The 23,735-nt window shown below is 43.3% G+C and overlaps 3 protein-coding genes across 6 annotated transcripts; 2 read left to right on the forward strand and 1 right to left on the reverse strand.

Moving 5' to 3' along the window:
* Positions 1–8: 8 nt before the first annotated feature.
* LOC132256695 (protein disabled) lies at positions 9–9,506 on the reverse strand. Of its 2 annotated transcripts, none has more exons than XM_059753191.1 (9): positions 9,465–9,506; positions 8,876–8,991; positions 8,370–8,810; positions 7,422–7,583; positions 4,581–7,359; positions 4,423–4,521; positions 4,122–4,359; positions 3,459–4,043; positions 9–2,331 (listed from the first exon to the last, which is right to left on the reverse strand). In XM_059753191.1, the coding sequence occupies exons 1-9, from the start codon at positions 9,499–9,501 to the stop codon at positions 1,089–1,091; spliced, it is 5,700 nt and encodes a 1,899-aa protein (XP_059609174.1). In that variant the 5' UTR covers positions 9,502–9,506; the 3' UTR covers positions 9–1,088. The 2 variants fall into 2 exon arrangements, with proteins under 2 accessions (XP_059609174.1, XP_059609175.1); XM_059753192.1 differs by lacking the exon at positions 9,465–9,506 and adding an exon at positions 9,102–9,309.
* A 708-nt stretch (positions 9,507–10,214) lies between these two features.
* LOC132256699 (LIM and SH3 domain protein Lasp) lies at positions 10,215–22,467 on the forward strand. Of its 3 annotated transcripts, none has more exons than XM_059753197.1 (7): positions 10,215–10,442; positions 13,132–13,226; positions 17,787–17,919; positions 18,043–18,184; positions 19,631–20,332; positions 21,007–21,179; positions 21,249–22,467. In XM_059753197.1, the coding sequence occupies exons 1-7, from the start codon at positions 10,374–10,376 to the stop codon at positions 21,426–21,428; spliced, it is 1,494 nt and encodes a 497-aa protein (XP_059609180.1). In that variant the 5' UTR covers positions 10,215–10,373; the 3' UTR covers positions 21,429–22,467. The 3 variants fall into 3 exon arrangements, with proteins under 3 accessions (XP_059609180.1, XP_059609181.1, XP_059609182.1); XM_059753198.1 differs by having other exon boundaries at positions 19,853–20,332; XM_059753199.1 differs by lacking the exon at positions 19,631–20,332 and having other exon boundaries at positions 21,007–22,467.
* A 108-nt stretch (positions 22,468–22,575) lies between these two features.
* Positions 22,576–23,648, forward strand: LOC132256681 (coatomer subunit zeta-1). The gene is made up of 4 exons (XM_059753174.1): positions 22,576–22,647; positions 22,807–23,186; positions 23,251–23,341; positions 23,541–23,648. Exons 1-4 carry the CDS (start codon positions 22,630–22,632, stop codon positions 23,586–23,588), a joined length of 537 nt encoding a protein of 178 aa, XP_059609157.1. The 5' UTR covers positions 22,576–22,629; the 3' UTR covers positions 23,589–23,648.
* Positions 23,649–23,735: the final 87 nt, after the last annotated feature.

A 23,735-nucleotide genomic window follows, 5' to 3' on the forward strand; every position in this document is an offset into this window, starting at 1 on the left:
CTCTCCTTCGCATCATTCGTCAATGAGCGCGCCTCCTCAAGCCACACACTCTTTCTCCATCGCAGCTTATCACACTTCTGCCAGCATGAATTATCTCCTCACGAGTAAGACACATTTTTTTCTACAATAATTGTTTATTCACTGAAATTTCTTTTTGATCATTGTGAAATACAACTAACAAAAATATTCTATTATCGAAAGCCAATGCAATTTACATGTAATTGAATTTTTATTAATTGAAATATCTAAGTTCTTTTTTGGTATCATGTTGACATATTTTTTTTCTCTCTCTTCATTACTTGTTTATCAATAATTTAGTAGTTTATCAATTATTTAATTTCACTTTCTCATGTCAAAAATTTGGGATATATAACACAATATCAAACACGATAGATTGTGAACATTGTAATAGTTATTTGGTTATCATTCTCATCGAATTCTTGCATAACAACGAAAAAAGAGTATTTCTGCAATGTTAATTATACTTAAAACTTTGTGTATACTTGTTCACAATTTACACCATAATGTTATTTACAATGGACTGAAATAAGAATATCATACATAAATCATTGAAATATGACTCTAGAGTGAATGTAAGAAATTCAAGTTGATGCAAATCATTCAATAATACCTACAATAAATATTGCAATTATGGCAAAACAACAGAAATAAATTCTTCCCTTCTTCCCATCGATCACTGAATTGAGGACTTTTGTTAGAAAAAAAAATTTCCTTCACGACTAAAATGCAATTATATAGTATTTCAAATCACGAGTATTGGATCTTGGCAAAATAAATCGCTAATATCTGGCCGTGTTAGAGTGTAAAAAATAAGAAATGACTTTCATCGTAATCTGCATTGAAATATTGCTGGAATTTTTTTTCACCTCAAATGGCAAAGTTTGTATGAAATATTTTTTTAAAATTGTTACTTGTTTCAACCCTTACAAAATTCTGTATTTGACTTTGTGACGCAAAATACTGTCGAGCGTATATTTAATTGTTAAGATCTTCTGCATGAGCTTCAAGCTGGTGCGCATCTTCTTGCCATCGCGCGTCTCTCGCCCCACCCACATTCTCGTGGTGGATCAGATGTTGTCATCGAAGTTTGCAAAGTTCTTCTCCCACTTGTAGCTGTCCGGCTTCTTGCGCGGCTCTCCCTTGTCAGGTTCTGAGCTCTTGAAGAAATCATCATCCTCGAACGGATCCTCCGTCTTCTTCGCGAAGATATTCACCGACTCCGACTTCTTCAGGTGGTCAAAGTTGTTGCGACTCGCCGTGTTCTTCAGCGACTTCTTCGGCAATTCGGCACTCCACTGATCCTCACTCTCGACATTCAGCTCAGCCTTGCTGAAGTCATCCTCGAACATGTGCTGCACATTCTCGTCGAAGCGCAGCTTCGTCGACGGCGTGGAGAAGCCGCCGGACTCGAACGAGTAATTCCCGGCCGTGTGCGGTCGCGGGGACTCTTTGGAGTCAGAGAAGTCATTCGAGAAGCGATAGGACTTGCCATTCGACGGGGAATTGAAGTCGCTCTCGAAGCCCTGCTCCTCGTCGAAGTTGAACTTGCTGCTGGTGGTGCTTCGCGGTGTGTCTTCGTACTCCTCAAAGTCGAACTCCCGCCTAAAGTGTCCCTTGGCCGCCTTCAGTGCGCCCTCGTCGAACGTGGCGAACTTCTGCGGATGCTCCACCTCGAAGTACGGATCGCGCGACAGGTGCTTCTTGAAGCGCCTCTCCTCCTGCCCACGCAGCGTCTCACCCATTGACCGAGTCTCGGAGCGCGGCGTCGTGCTCTTGAAGAACTGCTGCTTCGTCAAATTGTAGTAATCAGCGTCCGGCGGCACTCTTCCCGGTGGCAATTGCACGTCATCGAAGTCATAATAGTCATCGCTGCGGCAACTGCGCGCCTGACTGTATCGCAAGCTGGCATAGTTGACCCGCGGATCGCTGTCTTTGACCCTCACGCGCGTCTTCTTCCTGAAGCGCCGATCTTTCTCACCGTCCGACCCAGACAGAGTCGTGCCGTGACTCAGCATTCGGCGGCTCTCCGCCAAGCGCCTCTCCGACTCACTGGCACTCGCCGGACGCTTCCACGCCGCCAGAGAAGCCGTCTTCGTCTGCCCCGTCGGCGTGACCTCCTCTCCGTCCCACGGCGACGAGCCGCTGCTCTTGCGCGGCCGTCCGCTGCCCTGCGGCGGACGCTGCAGACTCCGCGTGTCACCAGGACGCCTTGTTCCCATCTCACCATCCGAATCCTGCTCATAGCCGTCGTCTTCGGTACTCCGGCGGATTCCCTTGCGCAAGGATCTGCTCTTCTCGGCAGACAAATACCTGAAAATGCAGGATACGCTCAATAAGCCGCTCAAATCCTTTCATCTTACTAAATTTAATAGCTTTCTCATGTCCTCCCTTTCCACTCATCCCACATAGTCAAATCGAGCTTAGAATTGAGTTCTTTGACTCTCGCATCACATCTCTTATCAGCATGATGTGAACACGAAATTCGCATTCCAAAGAATTCACACAAATGCAATTCCAGTGCTTTTATAATATCACATAAATTATGACATTTATTACAGGAAAAATGTTTGTGATATGAGACGAGATATTTACTCACCATTACACCACACTTTAATCCAATTTGACGCCCTTAGACAGATAATATGCACTAATTTCTAATTCATGGACATTCTAGAAGACAATTCACGATGTTAAAACCACTCATGAGTCTCAAACGAGGGATAGTTTACCCTTTAGACTACGCCCATGAACTAGAGCTCATTTAATCATCCCACATGCAATCACCAACGTTAAATTGCTGACTATTTAATCTCAGGAATCACAAAAATATTGCAAGCTGATAAATAGAAGGTTGATGAGACAAATAACATTCAGTTCATTGATCAATCTTCAACCATGAAGATCATTTTCTTACTTCTGGCTTTAATTGCCTTGTGCGCAGCTCGTGTCCACCACAGAGGACATCAAGTTCACATTCAGGCATCTGTAAGTTAATCTGCACCACTTCTAGCCAAATTAAGACAATTAAGAGTGCCATTTTCTCTTATACAGCACGAAATTCATGAGAAAAGATCACATTCTAAGCCGCATAGTGAACTCTCGCGTGATTATATCAATCAATACACAGCAAATCTCTGGCAATCAAAGCACTTCCTCACCAAGGATCGCATTTAAATACTATATCATGTCAATTATGTACAAATAAATAGCCATTATTCAGTAGATGACTTGACAATTACTCTTCTTTCAGCATGAGAATGAGCATCACAGTGTGAACAACAACAACAATCACCATGATCACGAACAAGCTTCCAATTATTGGTTCAACGTTCCTCACTATGACTATTACGGACGTCAGCATCTCTCGAAGCCTCACGCTTAGTCATGAGCGAAGGGATGAATTCTTGGGAAAAATCAAAATAAAGCAATAAACTCACCTTGAGCGATCGATGTAGTCATCTCTCATCACTTCCAAACTCCCGTACGTTGCGTCGCGATTCCCGAATCTTCCTCCACAGCCACTGTCGTAAGACTCGCCACTCTCGCGGTCGAAGCTCTTGCGATCGTAATAGTACTCACGCGGCTTGATGCGATCGCGGCTGCTGCTGCGCTCGAAGGCTCCACCAGTTGACACCGCCTCAAACACGTCCACGTACTCCTTGCGTGACGCCTTGCCCGCCGCCTCGCGTCCTCTGGCCATCTCGTACGCTTCCGCATCGTCATACCCCTCGAAGTCATAGTCTCCCGTTCGCGCGTAGGACCCGAAGTACTTCCTCTTGTCATAGCGCCCAGAGTAGCCGCCCTTGTGCTCGCGCTTCTCATACGGCGGCCCATAAGTGCTCCTCTCGTAGGAGCTCCTGTCGAAGGATCGCGCACGATCGTCCTCCTCAGCCGGCGACCAATTGTGCGCATCGCCACTGTGATACCAAGCGCCCGTGTCGCCACCCTCGAACGTCTCCCGGCTGCGCGTCACGGGCACCTTGGAGCGTCTGTCGCGCTTCTTGCTGAACTCCATCTCGTACCTGGTGCAAGAACAACAACCAAAACTTTCTTCTCATCTCTCTTCGGCCCTCACCGTGATTCACATCACGCCTACTTACTCATAGTCCTCATCGCACGAGTTCATCCGCCGTCCGTGCCGCATGTAGTGTCCGTGGCGATCCGTGCTCAGCGGCGGACGTCGTCGATATTCAGCCGGCGTGTCCTCATCCCAAGGACTCACGTCGCGTGAGGACGACGATGTGTGTCCTCTCGGCGGCCAGCGACGACCAAACTCGCCCTCACCCTTCCAGTCGTCCTTGTCCGACGAACAGGGACTCTCGCCATTCTTCGACGGATCTTCACACATGAGAGAAAACATTGATAAACACTGTTCGCTTGAGTCACTTCATTTCATCTCACCTCGAGGACTGCGAACAGGAGCTTCCTTCTCCTCTGATGGCGCATCAAACACTGCCCAGGAATCGCTATTGACCGGAGTTGGTTTCCCTTTCTGGGCATCTATAATCGGCAAACAATGAATCAGAAAAGAACTCTTCAATCTTAAGATTAAAACTCACCTTCGTTCTTGTCAATGTCCGGCGAAGACACACACACCACATCGCTCAGAGATCCGGAGTTTTCCTGCCTGTGAGTCTCCAGGATATTGGCCACCCCGTGCGATTGGGGAATGGTGGGAGATTTGGAGGAAGTTCCTTGCTGATTGACTAGATTATCAATTGGTGACTTGGCTAATGGCGAGCGTTGCAATGGCGATCGCGATATTGGAGACTTCTGGATGGGAATCGGCGACGTGGACATGTCAGTCACTGTGGTTTTGCCGTGAATCACTGGCTCCTGGCCACTTTCGCCTAACTGCGGCGTGGTGAGAGTGGGAGATTTGGACTGCAACATGACTGGCGTGTTTTGCAGTCGAATCGGCGACGTGGAAGCATTCTGTGCTGTGGCCACGGGAGATTTCGACGGCGACAGATGATCTCTGCTGTCCAGCGATAGATTCGAAATGGCCCTATTCATCAGCTCATCAATCTCAATGTCATCCTTCATTCCTGCCGCCGTGAGACTGCTCGTGCTCATGGCCGGCGTGTTTGCATCCAACAGAGACATTTCCTTCGCCTTCTCGCCATCGCTCTCCTCCTCGTCCTTCATCTCCTCCTCGCACACCTGCGAAGTCACCACAGTCGCCGACGTGGGCGCTCTGTCGAACAAATCCTCCACCAGAATGATGTCCCTCAGCGCCGCGTAGCGATCTTTAGCTTGAGCAATGGCCTCCGTGATTTTCGTGTCAATCCTCGCTGCCTGGAACACACCGTCCTGATCCGTCTCCGGAGAGCTTCCCGCCGCCACAATGGGACTGATCCTCTCCAGAGTGTCCTCGAACTTGTCCTCCTCCTCCCTGTCCGCCGGAGTATCGTCATCCTTGAATTCACTGCCCATAATCTCTCTGAACGCCGCGTATCTGTCGATGGCGGAAGTCTGCAGAATCGGCTCCGGAGGCTTGATGTCCATCTCATCGAAGTTCGCCACGAACGTCTGTCCGCCGAAGTTGTCATCGTCGTCAAACTTGGCCACAAAGAGCTGATCATCGCTCTTCTGGTCGAAGTTCACCTTGAAGATCGCCGCAGTCGGAGCTGCTGGCGGCGGCGGTGCCGGTTCCTCAGGCGCCCCCATCGGAGGTGTCTTCTTGGCATTCTCCAGGAAGTCCGACAAGTACGTGGTCAACTCCACCAGCGTCATTGTGCTCAGTTTCGACACTGGAACGTTGAGCTTCAGTGCCAGCTCGTCAATGCCGAGCGTCAGCAGTTGACTCAGCGTGATATCCGGCAGCACTGGAGGCGCTTCTGCGGACTTTGCTGGCTTCGGATGGCCCCTAATCTCACTCACATCGACCTTCCGTCCGCGAGACTTTGTGCCCGCCTTGGCTGGCGGTGGCAGTAGAATCGGCATCTCGCCCTTCGACAGCGGTGTGAGATATTCCTCGTCGTCAGTGGGCTTCTTCTCAGGCCTCCCCGGACCCGGATAGCTGCCGTCCGAGCGGCCAATGCGGCGCGACGGCAGTGGCAATGGCGGAGCGTCCACCGAGTTCTTCATCTTTCCCCCAGCGTAATCGTAGCGATCGCGATAGCCATAGCCAGAACTCGCCGATCGACTGCTGGGCCGAATGACGATGTCCCCGAATTGCTTCTTCGGCGGCAACGGTGGCGGTTCGACGTGTGTTGATGAGTCCGGCCGCGGCGGAGGTTCTGGCGCCGTCTCATTCTCACTCATCGAGTCCGACTCCTGTAATCGCCGCATATTTATACTGTTGGAGTCTCTCTTGGAGAACTTCTGCCCGAAGAGATGCGGCTTCACGATCTTCTTCGAGCTTATGCTACTGATCACATCCACTGTGTTCTGCTTGAACACACTCGGGCGATTGCGAATGATAGCCGAGGCAGACAAGCCCGTGGGCGAAACGGAGTTCTGGCGATCCAATCGCCTCTGACTCATGTACGACGGCCAACTCTCTGGCGGCAAGTTCACCTGCAGCGGCCCATTGAAGACATTTTCCTCCCCCTTTCCCTCCTCCGCGCTGCTTTTGGTATCACTCAATACTGCTGTTTGGTTCTTGGACGACACAAAGCTCTGCCCCTTCTCGAACGAGAAGTCAAACGGATCAATGGACGCCCTGGCGAAGTCCTCATCATCGACAAACGGATCAATGTGTCCTTTGGTAAACGGATCAGAAATCTCCTTGGTCAGAGAGTCATCAGTCTTTGCACTATCCACACTCCTGTTCACCTCATCTCTCACCTTCTCCGGCACCTGCACGGACTCAAACATGGCCAAGTCAATGTCACTTATCCCACTGTCGTGCGCCCTGCCCTCCTCATCAGCACCACCACTGCCGCTCATGCCCGAGAATGTCGCCGTGAAGCCCGCGTCCGGGCCGGACAGCTCGCGCAGCACCTTCTTGGGCGGATTCTTCAGATCTTGGAAGAAGAACTTCTTGTCCACATACGGCCTCGTTCTTCCCGTGCCCAGCGGATCGAGATCCGTAAATGCATCCACATACTTCGTCACCGTCGCGCCGTCAGCACCGCCCAGATTGCTGCCGGTGCTGGTGGATGCGATCAGCGAATCCTCCAGAGACTTCTCCTCACCTCGCGCCGCCTCTTCGAACACACCGTCCGACTCGCCCACGTTCATCCAATCCTCGCGCGCCGATCCGCTCGCCGACGCCGACTGTACAGCCGGCGGAGTCTTCTCCTCTGCCCTCTCCTCACACGGCGGCTTCAGCGGCTTCGAGTGCCGCGATCGAGACGATTCCGGCGGCGGCAGCAAATTGTAAGACGCGTGCTGTGAAAGTAAACCACTCAATTGTCTCCAAATCCACGCAAACAACACCCGAAAAAACTCACCGGAAACTTGGTGAAGGAGTCTCCAAAGGGATCTTCACTGTCCAGTGAGGACTTCGACGGCAACTCGTTGGGCGTTATTCTCTCCATTTGCGTGATGCCGCGCTGAATAGAGCTCAGCTCTTGCTCCAAGTCCACCAAATCTGCCACTGATTCCGGAGAAAGCTGAGCCACAGAGCAGATATTAATGAATAATTCCAGTACAAATTTTATGGATTTGTAGTTTTGACACAATTCAATAAATTTCATGCATTGCACTTGACTATGATTTCCCTTAAATTGCTATGTCGTCATTGTTGTTGCTGCGGCAAAATGTGTTTTCCTTCGCACTTTATTATCACGTTTCAATATATTCATTCGTACAATATTGTGAAAAATTAAATCAACAATTTGCCTCTCAATACTGAACAATATCTTGCAAGACAATCTCATGTCATCATCTTCAAATGTACTATTAGAGAGGAAATTTCAATGTGATTTCCATGGAAAAATCAACTATTAATTCATGTAATTGCAAGATCAAAATTTGATAAATTTAAATTAGCATGTGATGCAATTTTGATCGTGAAATCGTCATAATTTCTTGTTTTCTTCAGGTTTATTTCTCATTTCTAGTCCTTCTTCTTTCTTGATCTTCAAAAATCGAAGCTACTCCGAAAGTTCTCATTGCTTTACAGCATATGCTGCTGCAACAATTGCAGCACGACACTGTTTTATGCTTTAAGAATAATAATGCTGTTATCATGGCGAACCGCAGCGATAACGAGGAAACTTTAGTGCTAATTACACTGTGACATTAAGTGTGGGGAAAACTTTTAACTGAAACTAACAAACCACGCCGTTATGGCCGAGATTGAAGCCAATTGGCAATTACTCTGCTCCGCAGCGATAAGAAATCCCCTGAGGAATGCGAAGTGATTTCGGCCCGAAATTCCAGAGCGGATTACTCACCTCTGGCCTGGCGATGCTCTTGCTGGACGCGCTGACCATCTCGTGGCTCTTCGTGTAGCTGCTCTCGATGGTGCGACTGAGCGTGATGGGATGGTGCTCGTGGATGGTCTTGCTCTGGATGTTCTGGCGCGCCAGCTCGATCTCCTTCTTCTTCAGCTCGAACACCACCTGGAAGAGGTCGCGCATGGCCAGCACCACCTGGCTGGCCGCCTTGTCCGTCTTGATGCCGAAGAAGCGGTGGCCACTGTCCGGCGAGCCGAAGATGTAGCCGAACGCGCGCGAGTCCGTCATGTCCTGGGCGATGAAGGAGATCTTGTGTACCGGGTGGTGGTACAGGGAGTCTCCCGTCTTCTCGTCGCGCAGCCGGAGCCCGTCGATGGTCACGTGAATGGTGATGCGCTGCTTGTGCTCTCCCGCCGCCCGAATGGCCATCTTGAGGTCCTGCGGAGCACAAGAGAGGAGAGTGAGCACCCTCGGCCCGCCCGGATCTCGTGCCTAAGACTCACCTGGAGCGCCTCCTGACACATCCGGTCGCCGCGCGCCTCTCCAACCTCCAGGATCCCGATGAGTTTCGCCTTGAACGTCACGCCATCGCCGAAGAACCTCCCCGGATCGTTTCGGTCTGCAAGAGAGAAGAGAGAGGAGCGTGGTGAGAGCGCATACAAGCCAAGGGCAGTGATCTCTGTGGTGTAAATGTGTCTGGATGAGTGTCAATCTCCTGAATTTTATTACTTGGCACTTCCTGGTTCGCGTTCATCACGACACTCGCTTGCACTCTCGCGTACAATCGCCAGCTGTGTGACCTCACACCACTGACCCCATGCCTCTGGCCAGGAACGCTGATCTTGCGCTGGTGGAGTGCCTCTGGCAAGTGCGCGATGTGAATGAATGTCAAATTAATTCACAAACACCCCGAATGGGCGAATCTCGACGCAGTTTTCTATCAAATCCATGACGTCACCGTTTATGGCGCCCCGCACGAGCGGAGCCGACATTGGCCGAATGAAAAATTGAGGAAATTGCATGGATTGTCGCCCTTTTTCAGGCCTCCCATCTCGTTTCTTCGTGTGAAAACTGCCGTGAAAACACACTCACATTTGCAGGGGCTTGTTTTCTTACGCAATGTCTGCATCTCGAGGTACTCCAGCTTGGTGATTTGGAAAAGAACTCACTGCAACACCATCTTAACGCCTCGCGGCAATTTTCACCCACAAATCACCCGCTCTCGCGACGCTGTGCCGACTCAAACACTCCTTGAGACTGTGGACTGCCACCCACGCACGGCAGCAGCCCCAAATATCACTGCAATTGGGCAGAAAAGACGGAAAAGTCTGCGACTGGGACACACCGGCAGCACAGCGATTATTATTGATTTAATTTTTCGCCGCCCTTCGCCGCCAAGGGTTGCCACACGCAATGGTTCTTTTAGGCGGTTTTTCGATGTGATTTTCCAATTCTGCACTTTCACACCGCGAAAGTCACTCCTCGTATGCACAATACAATTTGAAGACAGAAAATTCTGCACACAAAGCCAGCGAAAACGCAGTTGCACAAAGAAATGCATAAAAGAATTTTTCCGGGTGCTTCTTCAGAGCCCTCTAGTGGTGTCTGTGCAATTTCGTCTTATTGGACTGTGAAACTCGCAAAATAGCAGCAATAAATGAGTTTTTATATCACAATTTCTCTATTTGCTCTTCTCTGTTTTCCGCGGACGACAACAAAGCCATAAAGATTCAGTGAAAATTCCTGGGGCATAAATCCCGCCCGGACTTTGCTCCTCACCGCCAGAGGCGCTGGCGAGCCGCTGTTCGCTTTGCCGCGCCTTCGTATTTCGCCGTCGTCATTCGTGCTCGAGAATTCATTGTGAAAGGGTGCTCATAGTTTTCTCTCCAGCAGTAGTGTGTGAAGATTTGGGGTTTTCAGTGGAAATTGGCCGTGCAGTTGCTCAAGTAACCCAACTAATTGTGCTCAGGACAAGGCGGCAGCAAAGGATACAGTGCAAAAATGAATAAATCATGTGCTAGATGCAGCAAAATAGTGTACCCGATTGAGGAGTTGAAATGTTTGGACAAGGTCTGTGTTTTTCCCGCATTTATCCATCTAAATCCCATCTCCGGCTGCCAGAGCGGCGCCGTGTGTGGAAAAGCGACGCCCAAGTGCGGTATTTGACCGACTTTTCGCGAAATAAAATCCCTACATGCCAAAACATCACATCGCTGCTGCGATGGCGTTACGGAAAACGTCGGGCGCGCAGAGAATCTCGTTCGGAAAGTTTTCGGAACCAGTTGAAGTTGCACGTTTTTGTGGGTGGGGGAAGTGTGCTCTCACGATCGAGGGTGTCCCGCACACACTTTCCTTTTCAAAACAACCTCTCCCTTCGCGGCAAACCCGTTCTTGCAGGCCATCCCAATTTGCGATGCAATCGCGCCCGAGAAGGTCAGAAAAGCCGCCAATTGGCAACAATTGGAGCCGCGAAGCGCCAAGTCAAACGTCCTTGAACTTTGCCTCGCAAAAAATGCCTTTTCTCCAGTATTTTCGACTCATGCTTTTCCACATGCCCGAACGACTGGCGCAAAAGCACTCGCGTGAGCGCGATGGCAGGGAGTGTTTTCGGTGGAAATTGGATGCGATAAGTTGTCGCCGTGTGCTTGCGAGCTGCGATTTTATTAGGTCAACGGCAGAATCTCCGGAGAATTCCATCTATGGGTGGAGAAAGAGTGACAGTTTGCAATTCAAATCAGTGGGCGGCGCTTTAAAGTGGGAGGGACTAAGAGAAATTCTTTAATTCGTTATGCAGTCGATATATTTTTGTTTGAAAGTGTTGAATAATTTGCATAATTGTTTTGAGTCTTAAGGAATATTCCTAAATTTTATTATTTAATTATTGTAGTAATATAAAAAGTATTAAATTCGCGCTGAAAATAACATAAGCACAACTCTAAATGAAACAAGTGAGTTCTTTATGGCATTTTTATGAGATGTCATGCGTATAATCACTTAACGACCAACACATAAGAAGTTCAAGCTCTTCTGCAGATAACGCGGATGGCAAATGAGACTTTGGAGAATCTTATCTCGCTTGATACGCAAAATTATTTCAAATTACTTCGCTGCCGTGAGATGATGTTTCGCATGTATAAAATTATGATGTTCAAAATTCCAGACATTTTTCCTGTTCATTTTATCGATAATTGGCTTTGATGTTTGCGTCTTTCTGGGTTTATCAATAAAATCAAGGTTGAAGACGAAAAGGAGATAAAAAAGAGGTGTATTTTTAGAATAAATTCTTGGAATGTTGCTATGAAAAACAGTATTTGGTTAAATTCATGAAATGCTCAATTCTTGGAAGTTCTCTTAACAGTTGTTTTTTCCCGAATAACTTTATCAGCATGTATCGTATTTACTCTTGAAGTGCAATAAAGATTATGATAAATACTCTTGATTTGCACAAAAATTGTATAACGTTTCACGGATCGACTGAAATGTGTGTGCATTTCATTTGGGAGTTTGTTGGTTTGTCTCACTCTTCTGTGTGAAGTAACGAGTATAAATAAAATAATTGGGATTTACATTTAAAAATTGAATTGGTGAAACTGAACGTTTCGGAGGGTTCACAAACGCCCTGGTGAGCCGGAGTGGATGTGCTGCTGTGCTCAAATAATTAGGCTATTATAGTTCTCTCTGGGTGACGGAATGGGCAAGTGAAAGAGCTTAAAACGGATGTAAACAATATGCGAAATGGGATGAAATGGAATTCTTCAATGAAGCGAACGCGCGCGCTCGATGGTGTGTGTGTGTATCTTGAGGATCGTTTCTTTTTTTTCTTCTTCTCTATCAGCATCCACGAATGATGATTGATGGAAATTAGTGTGAAGTATGGACGAAAGAGGAAGTCAACCACCCATGAAAATATGCATGACTTTCTCGAAAATGCGCCTCTCGCGAAAGAGAGAAAGAGAGAGCGACAGAGAGGGAGAGAGAAATTGTGAGATTCATGCGGTCTTGTAAATCATTGGGATTGAAATCAGCTTGAATATCGCATGAATTCATAATGAATTCAAGTCCCACAGCTTTGCATCCAAATAAACACTCTTGTATGCAAGAATTTGATTCTGCCAAGATATCAATCGCGCGGTGTTTCTGCAAATGGCGGGAAAAGAGTGCGTTTTGGTGTCAGGGAGAGGCGAAAAAAGAGTGCACAGAAGTTGTAGAGAGGCGCACAAAAATGGGAATCCCAGGGTTTAGTTTTGAGAGATGTAAAATATTGATCAATTTTCTCCATTTTCTCAAGGAATGTCGTAATTCGCAATTCGCATATGTGTTTTGGGAAGGGAATTGCGCTCTAATCGCTTGATGAGTTTCAAAAATACTCTTTTTATCTGGCCAATTGGAGGATTGATAAAAGGCACGAGGAATAATCGATAAGATAATGAGACATTTTATCGTGAAATGATAGTAATTTTATAATTTATGATCTCTTCAAAAAGCGGGAAAAGTGTTTGTAAAAAATATGAGTTTTCGTGTTATAGACGCATGGGGTAAATTGCAACATTTCGCGCTAAATATGTTTCCATTTGGTGTTTGTTAAGCTCATCTTAATTAGATAAATTGAAACAGTTTCTCGTATCTGCAAAATCAATTTACAAGCAATCATGCTAATTTTGTAATTTGAAAATATATCAAATTACGCGAAACATTTTAATTGTGCATTTACATAGTTATGCAGTAAATCTCACCGATGTTTTCTGCTCTTTTTTTTCAGTCATGGCACAAGGCATGTTTCAAATGTCACGAATGTGGAATGACGCTGAACATGAAAACCTACAAAGGATTCAATAAATTGCCATATTGTGAAGCGTAAGTGTTACTCTCTTATTTTATCTATACTATATTACAAATTCTGAACATGCAAGAACTTTATTTAAATGGAGTTCTTCACCAAATAGTGACTCATTTTCACTTGGAAATTTATATCCACAAAACTATTACGTCATTTCAAATTCTAAACAATTCTGACTCGTCATTTGTTCTGATTTATTTTGCCATTTAATCTCTATTCTAACAACGCTGAGACATTGATGGATAATTCGCATAATGATTTTCCCGTTAATTTAAGGTTAAAAAGCAGCGACTTTATAGACTTTTTCATAATCCTTTCTAATATTTATTAAATCTGTCTCTGCTCTTCATTGTTGCCATTTCTTCAACGCCATTTGGTAATCACAAGTGATTTTTTTAATTCTCCAGATCAATTTGATGATCACATTTTAATTCACAAAAACACCCGTTAGAAATTGATTCTTGAGTGTGTTCTTGAGACCTTTTTTTTGTCATCAGCACGCATTAGGTTCAGAATCCCGCTTAATAAGCTCTCATCATGTGAATTGGGTCTTCTTTTTTTTATGCCTTCAATAATGCAGTAAAAATGGTGAGATAGAATCTGAATTGATGATCAAGTCTTCTCTTGATATTGTGCGAAAAATCCAGAAAAACGGTTACCTTGTAATTTTCGGTCAGAGGAAGTTGTTGAAGAGGAGAATTGGCTGTGAAAAAACGAAGGCAAAAAAAGAGGAATTACAGTTTGGAAAAATGTACGTGCAAGTGCTGATCAAAATCGTTGTTGTGTTTTTTCTCTGTATCAAACATTAGATCATCTAACAATCAAGGTCGCGTGTTAACAGAGAAAGCCCAAGAAGTTGTACATTTTATATAGTGTAGAAAGAAAGAGAGTGCGAAAGAAGGCGCCAAGTAATAACGTGTTTAGCTGTATTAAAGTGTATTATTGGGAGGAAAAATGGTTGGAAGTAACAAATGTTGATTATCTTCTGGGTAGTGCAAATTATGAATATGACAAATTACTTTCTAGGACACGGAGCAAAAAGAGAAAATCGTGGATTTTGTCCTTCAATCTCTTTGGCTAAAGAGAGTGATTGTTTGAGCGATTTCAATAGATTGGCTGAATAAATCCTCTGTGGAAAGCTAGACTTTCACAATTCTTGCTCGAAGTGATCCATTGACCTTAAGAAGATCAGCAATATTGCCTTTGATTGCGGCATATATTCTGAAAAAATGCCAAATACGGGCATGGTAGAAATTTATTTGATATCAAGAGCGTCTCTTTGCTGTTTGTGTGCCTTTTTCAAAGTTATCAGTTGTAAATTATAAACGTGACACTTCAAACGGCGAATGACGCAATTTATGCAGAATTTAAGAATGGTGACATGTAATTTCTCAATGACTAATATTCGTTTGGTGTGAGTTTGTGACGTTTGCGCGATGTTTTAATTAAATTAAAGCACTTATTTACTGGTTTTAAAGCAATTCAAGCCTCCTCAGTTCAAAAGTGGTTCTCAATTTCTGGACCACGATAATTTTCCAAACGCTGCAAAGATTGTTGAATCGCACAGTGATAATTGCTCACGCATTTAATGCCACTGTTGGAAAAAGTTCGATACTTAATGCAATTACTTTTACACTTTGTTGCCTTATGTATTTATTATTATTTATTACTGTAAATAATATTAGAGACAGAATGATGTCATGGTCACTTGAATCATTAAATGTGGAATAGTTGTCTGACTATATAATGCAAAGTTTTGATATTCTATTTAGAGGGAATTTTTAGTGAATTGATACAGAAAGGTTGCAATTTGAGAGTAAATCTTGCACTCTCTTGGCGTTTCCAATTGTCTTTTGCAGCATTGTTTCAGCATTAAATTATTCATTTGCCCACTCGTTATTTATTTTATTCGCAACTCACATTTGCTGAGTCAAGTATAAAGAGCATTCATTGAAACAATAATATTTGGTGTGATGATATTTTCGCAATGTTTGATGATCATATTGCAAAATAGGGAAGTGTAATGTGAATCAACTTGGACTTATTAATATCTTCTAATATGAGTAAAAAAAAAAGAAGAAAATTTCTTTGGTATTCAAAGTAGCAATATGAATGTATGCAAATCAATTTGAAAAGAAGGGTGGACAAAAAGTAATTTCGCTGTAATTTGTGGGAAAGACGACTGAATAGTAGGGAGATCGAATGGATAGGACGCGCGGTGTATTGAGTTCTTTAGCAAAATTTTCACTCGCATGAGAATTTACCTATCATGAGCACAACAATGCACAGACAAGCAAGAGAGGTAATGAAGATTAATACAGAGTGTCACCGTGTTTAATTTCCATTCGCGCGGGAGTGAATATGTTATTGTGGAAAATGTGTGTGAGAAGAGGCAGTTCAAAATGCTCTATCACGATGGATTAAGAAGTGACAACAGAGGAATGTCTTATCATGACAATGTTGGGCTACAAAGTGTGTCTCTGTGTGTGTGTGTGCGCGAAAAAAGTAGGGAAATCTTGAAATTCTCACTGCATTTCATGCGATCAGCACCGCGATCTTCGGAGAGGATCTGTATAGGCATACTGATTTTGTCGAGGTCGGCTAATCAACCCAAAAAGCGTCTCTGAGGAGAATATAAGAAAAACGCGAACAAATAGAAATTTGCATTGGAAAGCGTAAAATCTTGACTCATCATTGAGTAAACTTTGGTTATTTTGCAATTTTTCTCTGAGCAATAATGAGTTTTTTTTTCTCCCCATCTCTAAATACATTATGATGGATTTATCGTGAAATTCTGATGGAATTCTTTCATCTCTTCAGGAAAATAAATCGTTATTTTTTTTCTCTCTCTATATAACTTCACATGTTTCCGGATGTGCGTTGGTCAAAAATAGAGCTTCTCTTATTCACATAACAGTTTTCCATCTTGTGCTTTAAGTGGAATTTCAATTCTCACTTGTTGTTCTATCTTCTGAATTTGGGCATTTTTTGTCTTCGCAACAGTGAATTGGGCGATTTGCAATGTAGAGTAGAGTGTGTGTGCGTGTGTGTGTTTTTTGTCTTGTGAAGTGTAATTTTATTAAATTTGCCACACTATTAAAGGTGAATGAAGCACGAAGACAAAAATATTCCACCTTCACGTGTTTTTTTTTTAATCTGACTTCAACCACGTTATACTTGAGAAAATACTGGCAAATTCTTGCTGTTTAGCACTGCGCGAGGTGTGAAAGAAAAAAGACACACCGTCGAAACAGAGAAAGAGAGTCTTTTTTCTCTCTGTTGAAAGAAAATGAACAGAAGTTGTGGAGATACATTTTTGTAGAAATATTACAAATTGGTGAATTTCTTGCAAGATTTTGGTGAGGAGTAAAAGAAGTCATATACATTTCTGTATGACTGTTGAGGAAGATATTACAAAAAAAAATGAAGGCAGAAAGTTCAAGATCATTTCAGATGTTCTACCATTCTTACACACGAGCTTCTTCGTCGTCATATATTATGGAAATTGGGTGTGTAACAGTAAAGTGGAAGAAGAAAAAGATTGGATTTATTTATAGATTGTCTGTTACTCCTGCAAAGCTTCTTCTTTTGCATGTGTTAAAGCAAATTTACTGTGAATGTAATTTCTCTGTTTAAAAAGAAAAAGAAGGAAGAAAAAAGTGGTATTTTAACGCAATTTTCAAGAGGTCACAATTTCTCCGACATGGAAATTTATACAATTCGACCAACAGTACAAGAACAGGGCTTTTGCCCACATTTCTCTGAGCAGTTTGACTTCTGGAAAGTCAAAAAGAGAGACAAGAAGAGAGGTAGAAAGAGGGAATTTGAGAGTATGGAGAAAAAATTAAAATGACCTTCTGGAGACTTTTACGAGGAATAATAATAGTTTGTGTGTGAGACCACTTTATATATGATGTGATTTCAATACAATGGCGAGCAACAATTTAGCAATTTCCATCTCACTGACTCTCCTTCATGTTTTGTTGTGTGTATATTTTAAAATATATTGAGGAAGGAGAAGAATATACATATTGATTAAATTTTGTCGTTTGATGTCATTTTACATAACGCGAATGGTGGAAGAAAAAAAATACCAGAAAACTGGATATTTGTTTTTAGGTGAAAATGAATTGAGGAAGTTATCTAAAGAAGCGATATATTTTTTGAGAAAAACTTTCACTGTAACATTCCGCATGTTATGTTTTTTTTTTGGCGGTGGAATTTCACATCACAGATTATTTGTTTGACTGATTGGAGAAGATTTTAATTATCTTTCTTCACCATTCAATTTCAATATTGAATAAACTTCTATTCTAGAGTTTATTTATTAGTGTAAAACTGCAATAGTTTGATATTTATTCTATTCCAATTGATGTGGAATGTTTCCAAAATTTGTATTTTATTCAGAATATGTCAGCAGAATTACAAATTACCCGAAAAAACAGGAAGTTTTTATATGATTAAATCATTTATTGAATTTTTTTTGTGATTTTGGCGTATTTCCCAAATCTCATATGTTCCTAAATTAAACCAAACGGGAGAGCTTATCTGCATTTTTTTCCTCCTTTATTTTGCAGACACATACCAAAGGCAAAGGCAACGACAATAGCTGACACACCCGAATTGAAGAGAATAGCGGAAAACACAAAAATCCAATCAAATGTTCAATATCATGCGGAATTTGAGAAGTTGAAGGGAAAAGTGACACAGGTGAGAGAGAAAAAGAGATGTTGATTTTATGATGGGTTGGTGTCAATTGTTAATATGTTTGCAACATTGATTTGGGGTGAACTAATTGCGAATCTGGCATTTACTTTGCATGGCGCACAAAAGGTGGCTGATGATCCAGAAACGCTGCGAATAAAGCAAAACACGATGCACATATCGAATGTGGCGTATCATGGTGATTTAGAGAAGAAAGCAGCAATGGAGAAACAAAGAGAAGCCGCTGAAGTATCAGATACATACACAAGAGGTGAGTACGCGGCTTTTGTCTCTCTTTCTCTCTGTTCGGGTGCCCTTCTTGGAGATATTCCGGGGGGGAAGGAGAGATCAGAGAGCGAGCCAACAATGTTGGCGAGGAGCTAAGTTGCGCGCTTCCCGGCGTGTGGGCCAAATGCAAATTGCATCCTGCCTTGGCGATGGTGGGTTAAATTAGAATCAATTGTGCCTGGCCAACAGGTGAAGTGTATGGATTGCGGAAAGTGCACTGTGGCAAATTAGGCATTTTGCGCGCTGTATAATTTCTTTAGAGACACCACAACACAATAGAGATGGTGCGACGGTGGGCGGTTTTGGAGGAAAGAATGAGGAGTTGTGTTATGTGGGCGAAAACAGAAAGTGCAACAGTTGACCGTAAATTATATCTTGTGAGAAAGTCTCTTGAATACTCTGTGTGTGAAATTCATATCACACACAAATTTATTTGAGAGAGAGAGAGCGAAAAAATCCCTGAAAATGACAAGAAATTCTCGCAAATGACTTGAACAATTTACTTTCTGGAGACAGTGCGAAGAAGAGGAGGAAAAAAAAGAGTGAGAGAGAAGGAGCATGGAGAAAAACAGAGAAAACGTCCGGTTTATTGCTTACCACCTTATTTGGTTGTGTATTTTTCAACCAGCGAAATTGACACACTGCACAAGAGCTTTTGTGTTGAGCTGTGCGATGAAGTGAGGCAAAAAGCTTGTGACAATTGAGGGTATTTTATCAGCGGTTGTTTCGGTGTTGGGAGAAAATTGAGGACTAGAAGCAGGAGAGGAGCTTAAAGTTTGAAGCATATGTGAAGAGTTAATTGTGTAAAGAAGAAGGTTGATGAGTGAAGCGGAACTGAGATTTCAGCACATCTGCTTCCGTTTCACTTCTCTATTCCATTGTCAACTGTAGTTCAAATTCTCAACTTTCATTGTGTGTACTTCAACGGCAGGGGAACAAGAAATGGGTGAATGTTGACATTAATATTGCGATGTTTGATGAGTATTGTGCATAATGAAAGAGTGGCAAGTTCTCCAAAAGATTGATTACTGAAAGAAATTTGTTCAAGTTTCATGGCGAAATTTTTCTGAAGTTAGTCTTTTAATTGGCCCAATTATGCCTTGCCAAAGGTTACAGAGACTGCTAAATTGATGGCACACACAGAGCTTGATTGTTTATTAGTCGCGAGGGATGGGAAATTAGTAGTTGATTCGTGTATTTTGCATGCTATCTTCACTGTGTTTTTATTGTGCTTTATATATATATTTTGTCAAGATAACTTATTGTTTTATTTTTATTTTATCACCAAAAAAAAATCATCATGAAAATCTTCATCATCATTTGTGTTCGTCCCACGACACATTCACACCAAATGACTGTGTGTTGTTGTTGGTTGGTGTTGTTGAAATCTGTGTTGCGCGCTGACATGCGAAAAAAAACGCCGATGCAGACAACAATGATTCAGAGTACTTCTCTGAGCAATTGGCCGCTGAATCACTGTCACAGTATCAGGCACCGGCGAAGCAGCCGCCGCCGCCGCAAGCACATCACCAAGCGAATCATCATCACAATCAGTCACAGCCATCGCATGTGAGCTATCAGCAGGCGCAGGGCAAGACGGCACCGCAGTATGGGGCTCCGCCGGCGCCCCAATATACCAATAATTCTTCAGTCTCTGCAGTTCCCGCTGGGCAGCAGCTGCAGCTGCAGCAGCAGCAGCCGTACGGCCAGCAGCCTGGCTACAACAATCGCACCAATGTCGTGCACTCATCGTCCCATCCTTCCGGTGGCCTCATTCATGCTCATCAGCAACAGCAGCAGATCAACCAAAAATACTATGATCAGTATGAGAACTATGCGCGGCCGGCGTCGTACAGCAACAACAACCAGAGCGCCGGCTACAATTCGCAGATGGTGGCCGGGTATGGGAACTCGTATCATCATCCGCCGGCACAGCACACGCCCGCGTACACGCAGAATGCATACGCACAGAACAATCACTACAGCCAAATGGGTGGTGGCTTCAATAATGCCACAGCGGCCGGCATTGGCAAGATCGCGGACTATGATCCGCTGACGGATGGACCGAGAAATGTCCCAAATACACAGAGACCCAGTTCGACACTCATTTATAGTTCTGATCGCAATTCTGGTGAGTTTTTGCCTCTCATTTCACCATCAACACCATCATTTTGGCCCTTTAGGTTGTTTCCTCATACAATTTTACTGCTTTTATTGTCACACACACTCTCTCTCTATGTCCAATTTATCAGTTTATTAACCAGCATTTGTCACTATTTACTAACTCCAGTGGAAGTGTTGAGGGGTTCTTTGGCCTGTTTATTTGAGTATTATTGTGTACAACCCACTGATTGGCGTATGGTAAGAAAGTGAAAACTGTATATTTAAATTTTTCCTCTTCTCTATAGTTGTGGCTAAGATGATAAACACTTTAGGGAACCTCTGAGAATGTATACTAAATTTGATATTTCCTCAAATGCTAGAAGTACAAGAATCTACTAAACGTTGGATAAAAGAATAATCTTTGAGTTAATGCTTATTCTTAGGAAGAGCTTTAAATCTTTTCACGACAGTGAATTTTCCATTCCATGAAATATTGATTACTGACTAGAAAACACGCAATAGAGAGTCGGTTTTAATGAAAATTAACAAGAATGTCTGTAGAAAGTTAGTAGAATTGATAATTCTAAACTCTTCTTAGAATTGAAGCTTCTCTTCTGATATGAGAATGTATTAACAGGATGAATATTTTCCTCTCAAGCGAGATTAAATGCTAATCTTCTGCTGACTTCTTGCGTATTACAGTGAATTCGACCCAAGGAAGGCGAATTGGCTCCGTGGCTGACATGGATCCGGCGAACGGCGTGTTCGGAGCGGCTGTCGAGCAGCAGCAGAATCACATGTATCAGCAGCAGCAGCAGCACAACCAAATGAGGCATTCGCAGGCGCAGCAGCAGCCACAGAGGGCCGGCAAGATGGTGAGAAGATCAATTTCGCCTGATGCAGGCAGATTTGACTGTTCGGTGTCCTCTTTCTCTTTGGTCCAGCGAGTGTTCCGCGCGCTGTACGACTACGAGGCCCAAGACACGGACGAGGTGAGCTTCGCGGAGGGCGATGTGATATTCGAGGTGGACTCGATTGACGCTGGCTGGATGACGGGCAGAGTTGAGCGCACAGGAAAGGTGGGAATGCTGCCGGCGAACTATGTCGAGTTGGCGACCATTTAAGATGGGGGCGAAGGGAAAGCAATCACGTTGGATAAAGAGAGAGAGTCTGTAGAGCAGCTTATTCCTTTTACTTACTCGCTTGATTTTGATTGAGTTAGAAATCTTATACATTCAAGGGTGGGCGTTTTTTCTTTGTATTTGAGATGGTCTTCGATGAATTCTTAATGGTTCTCTAAACAAAAAAGATGTTGCTGAAAAGTGAATTTCTCTAACATTCTTTTTTAAATAATAATAATAATATTTCAACGAATATTCTTTGCACGAAAGAAGCTCTAATAAATTCCAGTTTATTCCTTTTATCTTTTTGTAACTGTATGAAGTGGACAATGAATGAAATGAATAGAAAAGAACTGATTTTGAAAAATTGTGCCTTTAGCTGAATTGGCAATCACTTTTTTTTTCTAAGAAGAGCTAAAAGAAGAAATAAAAAATTGAAACAGTGCTGCAATTATTTATAGTAAGTTTGAATGGGTGGAAAACAAAACATCCCAATTTCGTCAATTGACTAAAGAGAATAAGTTCTTATCAAATCAACTGATGCTACATTCCATCAGCATTTACAGTAAACTTTTACACGAGCCATAAAGAAGAGAGAAATTAACAGCAGCTTTCTTCACGTCGTTCATTCTTTTCTCTCTGGAATCTTCTAATATATATACTTAAATAATTATGAGAAAGTATAATACAAAAAAAATATTGTAGATATTTTTGTCACACACTTGGAAGATACGTTATTATTTTAATTTTATATGCAGAAAAACGATGATTATACTTTGATTTTTCTCTGAAGAAAAGTAAGGCAACTTGAAATTATACACAGAAACTAATATCTAGCATTTAGTATATCATAATTTATACAAATTATTTTAATAAAAAAAAAACTTATCTATTGAGCATTTTGTCTTGTTCAGTCAAACATTTAACTATATTAAAGAATACATTGTACAGATTGAGTAATGAATTGTCTTTTCTAACAAGATATTGTTCTCCTAAAGTGACAAATGTAATTCTGGAAAGTAATCATGATAATAAAAATATGTACATGTAAAAGTTTGTGGTTTTTCCTACATTTGAATTTCGTCTCTTATTTTAAGATTCTCGTTTGAAGATTTCTCGAATGGGTAGTTGCTGTGTCGCTCACTGCAGCGCTGCCAGTCAGTAAGTGGATAATTTGTTTTTGGTCGACACGTAATCTGCCGCAATGGAAGGGAGTTTACTGGTAATTATCCTTATTTCAACCTAGCCATTCCTAGTGATAATCCTTCTGTGGCATCTCTTTCCTCTGACCATGCTGTAGTCCTCGCAATCGCTTAATGCATTTCCGCATAAACACGCAAACAAGCGTTCTAACCTCACTGTGTTGTTTTGATTTTGCCAGGATCCAACTCTGTTTACCGTGAAGGGAATGTGCATCCTGGACAACGACGGGAATCGCATCCTGGCCAAGTACTATGACAAGAATGTCTTCCCCACCGTGAAGGAGCAGAAGGCGTACGAGCGCAATCTGTTCAACAAGACCCATCGAGCCAACGCGGAAATCATCATGCTGGACGGATTGACGTGTGTGTACAAGAGCAATGTTGATCTCTTCTTCTACGTGATGGGCAGCACGCACGAGAACGAGCTCATCCTCATGTCGGTGCTCAATTGCCTCTTCGACTCCGTCAGCATGATCCTGAAGAAGAACGTGGAGAAGCGCACAGTGCTGGAGAATCTGGACATTGTCATGCTGGCCTTCGATGAGATTTGCGACGGAGGGTGAGTTTAGCAATGCTCTCCTGCGTGCACAGGATCCTCTTGCTCACTTGACACTCACCCACAGGATCATCCTGGATGCTGACCCGTCATCGGTGGTGAAGAGAGTGGATCTGCGCAATGACGACATTCCAATTGGGGAGCAAACAGTTGCTCAGGTAACTAATGCAATTCACGGGCTGTTTTGGTAGGGACAGAAAGAGAGCCGAAAGAATCTCGTTATATAGAACATTCTCATGTAGTCACAAAAGTGCCACACAAAAAGAAGAAGAAAAGTATGAATTATTATTTTTTTAGGCAAAGTATTATACATAAAAAGGCGATTGATTGAGAGTAATGCATTTTCTCTTCCTTTAGGTCTTTCAGTCTGCTAGGGAACAGCTGAAGTGGTCGTTACTTAAGTAGATAACCCATCCTATCCCCCAAAGCATGTCTCTTCTACAATAAATTAATCTCCACAATGTATTTCATATTGCAATATATTTTCAATTGAAGCATTTTAATCCGCGCCACTGTCGATTTTATAGTGCAAAATTAGAGTCAAGAAAAATG

This window comes from Phlebotomus argentipes, unplaced genomic scaffold (assembly GCF_947086385.1).
Source record: "Phlebotomus argentipes unplaced genomic scaffold, Phlebotomus argentipes genome assembly contig_17, whole genome shotgun sequence".
NCBI lineage: Eukaryota > Metazoa > Arthropoda > Insecta > Diptera > Psychodidae > Phlebotomus > Phlebotomus argentipes.